Source organism: Quercus lobata, chromosome 3 (genome assembly GCF_001633185.2).
Source record: "Quercus lobata isolate SW786 chromosome 3, ValleyOak3.0 Primary Assembly, whole genome shotgun sequence".
NCBI lineage: Eukaryota > Viridiplantae > Streptophyta > Magnoliopsida > Fagales > Fagaceae > Quercus > Quercus lobata.
The window spans coordinates 9,738,396-9,744,700 of record NC_044906.1 but is presented as its reverse complement, the minus strand read 5'-3'; the positions used below and the strand labels follow the sequence as shown (position 1 = coordinate 9,744,700).

Below are 6,305 nucleotides of genomic sequence, written 5' to 3'. Positions count from 1 at the left end.
GGAAACCTTATGAAATCAATATCGTTTTCTTAACAGGCACCATCTCTAGGGAATGCTGCAACAGCAATCTGGTTCTCATTCCCCAAATCTCTAATGGCATATATATAAAATAGTTTACTACTGCTAATGAAATTTATTAAAAAAAAATTAAAATTAAAAAAAAGAAAAAAGAAAAGAAAAGAAAAGAAAAGGTAACTGGTGTATACAAAATTCGCAATTCAATACTTCACAAGCTCTACAATGCAGTTGAATCTCTATACGAATTCCTCAGATTCAAAAGGATTATATCACAATTACAAATCAACTTCAAGGCATAAATCCTTCATGAACCAAGCTAAAAGGACCAACGGCACTTGAATATATATTAGGCTAACAATTTAAATATATATAAACAAACTGCTTCCAAACCCAAATTGTTGACTTGACTTTTAGGAAATTGGTTGACATATTGCTTAACAAAAGCAATATGAAATTTAACAGAAATATTGCTTATACAAATAAAATTTTCCTCTTAACAAAAGCAATCTACGTAGTTTTGAAATCATGTCCCTATAATAACAAACTTGATAACCAGTCATTCACATTCAAACAACAAAAGGACATGGAAAGAAGAATTTACAGATATAGATAAAGCCAGTTGTCTCCTATTCACATGTCACAGCTTGACATTGTTTCTTCTTGACATCCATGATATGTAAGATTCGGGATGTTGATTGGAGCCTCATCTATAAGCCTTTTTGTGTCCATGACTTTGTAAACAAGGACAATGTTTCGGGGAGGAGAGAACAGAGCTTTGTTGTTTTGATATATAGAACTTTTCTGTTCTGCATATGGAGCCTTTTCAATTAGCTATCTTGCACCAGAATGTAAGACATGGCTATATGAGGTGCATCATTGCTTAATGATTTTCACCAGCATTAGCTATGCTCCTCCAATATGTTTAGACTGCATAAGTTCAACAAAGAAGGTCACAGCTTCAGGACAAAGGGTAGAAAATACAAAAACAATGCTTGAGAAATAAAAATTTTCAACAACAGGTTTATTATGGAAAATCCAACAATTTTTTTTTACTGACATGAAAATGATTCTATCAATTGAAAATATTCAGCAAACTTCTCTTCTATTTCCTTATTTTAGAAAAGGGTAATTACAGTCTTAAGCTCAAACCCATCCCAATATCAATATGGTGTTTTGATTTCCCATCCACAAACACTAGCAAATTCTCAATTAGTACACCATACAGAATATTGTAGTAAATTTGTGTGTGTGCTGGACATAACCATTATTGGACTGTAGCATTATATTTAATTGATGCCAGAGGCAAACCAAAAATATTTAGCAAAATTCCAAACAGTGCGCGACTGAGATAAAATCAGCAATTGAAAACAACAATATGGAAAATGTAAGCTTTGACTAGACCTCTTAATCCCCCAGTAACTTCCATTTTGTTACTATGATTTAAAACTTAGATAACCACATGGTGGAATGGTGTTGATTAATTTTATTGGAATCATATAGAACTACATAATGATGATTAAACACACAAATATACCTCCTAGATAACTTTAAAAAGCTAACAGAAAAGCACCTTAATTATGAAAAGTTAAAAAAACAAAGGAAAGAAAAATGCAAACCTTCAACATAATAACCCTGATGTTGGGGAGAAAATAGATGACATTAAGGCCTCAACATATGAAATCTGAGGTCAAAAGATCTTCATCACTGTAAAACTCAACACTGTAGCGCACTACACCATTCTCCATGCTTATAACTTCAAATACTCGCTGGCTACTAGATTAATGAGCTTCTGCTGTGATCTGAATCATGAGTGACAACCATACCCAACAGATTAATGTAGAGAAAGCTATAAGAAACTAAATAGTTGCATGCCAGCAGAAGAATAATGAAGGACAAATTTGAGAAAATTTGGTCATTGGCAATATAATATAAGTAAGTAAAAAGGAAAAACTTAATTCCCTTGGCAGTTCAAAATCCATGCTCGCATCCCCAAGCACTCACCAAACATCCTTTCTCTGTCCTCAGAGGTCAATCGCAAAGCAAGGAATGTTTTCTAGTAGCTGGGATTTAGGGCTTATTCAGGGTAACAAGCATCATTAGAAGTGAAAGTTTGCAAAGAAGGCATAATTTTCTTAATGATTAGAATTATACTAATTTTAATCACAATGGACATCAATGTAATGATCTAAAGTGAATATATACAGTAGCCTATCCTTAATTTAAAGGAGCTATAACATGTTAAGGTGAATTTCAAAGTCTATGCAACAAACAGGGGATGAGCATCACGAGCAATCAAAATAGTAGTCAGAACGAATTTTTTTTTTTTTTTTTAAATTTTCAAAATAAAAAAGGTGACTATTAGGACAGACTCCAGAAGCAGAGTGCTAATTCCTACAGTATACTTTACTATTATGCCTTGCAACTTATTTAACTCATAAGCAATATGAGGAGCATAAACATAATCCAGAAAATATAAACCTAATTCCTACAACAAAACAGAGCAATCAAAGACTATTCAAATGAGAAGCAGCAACAAGTATGGATTTGACAATCAAACAAGAAAAATGGAAGTTAAATGAAAAATATACCATATAATCTTCCTCGATTTACTTTGCGAGTGGTGGTGCCAAGATCATGTTCATTTCCTTCCTCAACTGAATTCTTGACGTCCTTGATGGGGTTTCTTCTTTGAGATTGATCTTATCTTCCTTGTCCATCAGAAATAATCTGCCCATAAGGTATATGTTAATCTGTTGGTCGAATGCTATTTGCAACAACTAGAGGACTTTGTCTAAGATCTGAAAACATGAATGACAAACAGAAGAAGATTGTTTTGAGATTTAAACAAGGATTATACTAGGAGATGAGCTAGATATGACATTGTCAATGATTTTAGGAGTTGTAGCCACAAAAGCTTTTGAGGGTACTCCAAATTTCCTTTAGAGATGAATACCGTTGAACGCAAGTTTCAAAAGTATAAATTATAATTTTCTAGCAAATTCTTCTTGATATCAAATAGTCCAGTCCTTTCAAAATTAGGGAACTTAAAAACTCCAATTTTAAATCCATAAGAAAAAAAAAAAAAAAAAAAAAAAAAAAACCAATAAAATGGTAAACAAGTTACATAACCTCATAAACCACAAAAGCTGCTCTTGAGCTATGTCTACTACCATAAAATAAAACTGATGTAGATGCAAATGAAAATTTATTAAACAGATACACTGGAGCAGTTTGCAATGAAAAATTGTCTTTACTTAGAAAATATACAATGCTCCAATTTATAATTAATTTCTTCGAAACGAATCAATATGAGATTACATCCCAGCTTTAAGGAACATTCTTTCATTAGATAGAAAAGATATCAGGCAAAGTTAAAGTGCTTTTGCAGGCTAATTAAACAGTGCAAAAAAACCAATAATAATTAAATCAGATACCTTGCATTGATGTAAGGAAGCAAATTTTCTGTTTAAGCAATATCTTCATTTTAGATTTTAGCCGCAGACCAAATAAATCAGACTTGTACTCTTGATATGGTTTCCTACATCTTGAAGGAAATAAACCAACCAAACAGTGGAGGAAACTACTTGAGTGAGACAGATGGAGATAAGAAAGCAAAGAAGTTGCAACAAACCAATAAAGAATTTGATTTACTACCAAGAATGTTGTTCAGTGATTGTTACTTGATCCAAAGTATATGCAATATCTTCATATCTACAGCTGGTTGCTTCCCCAACTTTGCACTCTTCCATGCCATGAAACACATCCGCCTCAGAGACAAAGAAAACGCACAAAATATTGACATAAGAACTTGATAAATAGCAAGTACATAAACATTAAGACTAGATGAATGAAAAAGGGATTGAGTGATGGGTTTGAGCTTTTGTTGCTTCCCTCTTTTATTTTAAACTCGTTGAATGAAAAAAGGATTCAAGCATTCAAAATTGTAGATGGCAGGCTGAGTAAAGGTGTTATCTGAAGATTAAACTTATGTAACCAAATCAAATGGATTATTAAAGAAAACAAGATCAAAGGTTAAACTTGTTTGCAGCATCTTCGAAGTGATAACGGGGCTTTTGAACCATTTTTTTTATAAGTAATGGGGCTTTTGTACATGAAGCCTTTCGCCTGATGTGAAGATTAAATCAAACCAAATGAGGAAAGAATATTTTGCATGATGTTCTGATTGAATGGGACCAAAACATTCCTAGGCCCTAAAGGGATGGAAATAAAAGTAGTTGGGCATGGATTAAAAAGCAAATGCAATAGCATCAGAAGAAGAAAAAGAAGAATATAAAGTTACCTATAGGTGAATCAGAATTGAACTGCATAGAGCAAACAATAGTAATACGGCTTCATTGTCTTCTTCTTCTTCATTTTTCCTTGCTCATATTGGTGACAAACTCAGGTATTTTTATTTTTGAATGTCATTCCAAATTGGGCGACTAGCAATGGTAAAAATAAAAGCAAGCATTTATCATCTCATCCCCTCCATTCCTGGTGGTAACATCGCACTCTTCCCCCTCTTCCATGACACGGAACTCTTCAATCACTAAGACATGAAACCCGCATGCTTTTGCATTTATCAATCTCCTAAATGTATAACAATAAACCATGAGAATTAGCAAACTAAATTCAAAACCTAAAACACAACATGGGAAATTACATAAGCTGAAAACTAGTCAATTACGTACACCATTCATCTGTTGCCATATAATATGGATTACACACGATATGTTCCATGATGCACTTTGTTGCTTCCATTATGAAATGATAGAGAACCTGCCTCTGTGGTCCTTTCTCATATGTGCATCCATGTGGGAAAATTTGATTCATCACAAAACGTACAGGCCTAGATATTAGAATCAGATGTTTGGTTCAAATGAGGCCAAAAAGAATTAAATATTTAGCATGAGATTATGAAGAATGGACAAAATGATTAGGAAAAACAGACAGATGATTAAGAAGAAAATATCAATATACCTCACAGTAGAGGAGTAAATGATCCAATTAACAAAGCCAAGGTATATGTTGTTTCTTCTTCTTTCCTGCTAGTAACAGGCCTCCTGTACTTCACACTTTTTCATGTAATGAAATACTTCAGACTCTAAACCAAGAAATAAGCATATGATATTTCTTTACCTAACCCTATAACTTTCGAACTTGATAATTAACAAATTTATTTCAAAGCCTTGAAGGCCCCTCTCTCTCTCTTCTTAAGACTAGTGTTACATAGATTTCATTTCATGTGTCTAACTTAGATTGACTACAAAAGAAAGCCAACATGTCAAGTTAAAATTTTAGTAACATTCATTCAGGTATTATTATTTTTTTTCTTTTCTTTTCAAATAGAGAATCTTCCACACATTCTAGTTAAGCTGCATATAGTGGGCATACCAGATTGAACCATTCGTGTCAGTGTCTTTGTGAGTTTGGCCAAAATCTTAAACTTAATCTACCAAAGTTTTGATTATTATCATTTTGAGGGAATTTTTGAGAGATGAGCAGGATAATTAATTGAAATTTTGGTTAAATAAAAGAAGATGATGAAGAAGAAGGTGTTACCCATGACTGGATCAGAATTGCAATGCCGAATCAAGCCGTAGCTGAACTTTGCTGACACATGCACAATCGCAAATAATTTTCCACCATCATCATCCAAAAATCTGAACTTGTTAGCTAAATTTATGAACACCGAAAAGGGGGAATTTCTTGTCTTTTACATTGAGTATATTCTCAGTGTCTTTGAGATTTTGGCCAAAGTCTTATAAATCAAAAGAATTCAGATACCAATTGTATTTCTTTTTTTTTTTAGGGAATTTTTGACAGATAAGTAGGATAATTAATTGATATTCAGTTCTAAAAAAAAAAAAAAAAAAAGATGAAGCAGAAGAAGAAGAGTTTGAAGAAGTTACCCATGAATGGATTAGACTTTGGCCAAGAGTGAACTTTGCCCACACAGACAAACCATCTTTCACCATCGCCATCCAAAAATCTCTACTTGAAGCTAGAAACACAGAAATCATAGGTCCTCTTCTTCGGTGTGCTCTTATTCGTCATTTTCTTCTATGTCGTCTGCCCAAAAGAAAACCGTGGATAGCGATCACATGACTTGCATTTTGAGTTCTTTCTTCAGCAATGGGTCGAGCTGGGCCGGCCCGCCCCATTTTTACTTGGCCCTTGGCCTCAATGGGTTGGGCCAAGTGGAACTTCATCAAGCTTAAAATGTTGATAGGGGATGCCAAAATAACCTCTCAAAAAAAGAAGAAGCTAAGAGAATGTTTATATTA

At 33.5% G+C, this 6,305-nt stretch overlaps 1 protein-coding gene across 14 annotated transcripts; it reads right to left on the bottom strand.

The window, feature by feature from the left end:
* Window positions 1-364: 364 nt before the first annotated feature.
* LOC115980046 lies at window positions 365-6,101 on the bottom strand. Of its 14 annotated transcripts, XM_031102246.1 has the most exons (6): window positions 5,931-6,101; window positions 5,725-5,779; window positions 5,581-5,681; window positions 3,673-3,787; window positions 3,453-3,598; window positions 2,609-2,816 (listed from the first exon to the last, which is right to left on the bottom strand). In XM_031102246.1, exons 1-6 carry the CDS (start codon window positions 5,932-5,934, stop codon window positions 2,764-2,766), a joined length of 474 nt encoding a protein of 157 aa, XP_030958106.1. In that variant the 5' UTR covers window positions 5,935-6,101; the 3' UTR covers window positions 2,609-2,763. The 14 variants fall into 14 exon arrangements, 1 of the variants encoding a protein (XP_030958106.1); XR_004089281.1 differs by lacking the exons at window positions 5,581-5,681; window positions 5,725-5,779; window positions 5,931-6,101 and adding exons at window positions 365-945; window positions 1,635-1,817 and having other exon boundaries at window positions 2,607-2,816; window positions 3,453-3,562; window positions 3,673-4,312; XR_004089282.1 differs by lacking the exons at window positions 5,581-5,681; window positions 5,725-5,779; window positions 5,931-6,101 and adding exons at window positions 365-945; window positions 1,635-1,817 and having other exon boundaries at window positions 2,607-2,745; window positions 3,453-3,562; window positions 3,673-4,312.
* Window positions 6,102-6,305: the final 204 nt, after the last annotated feature.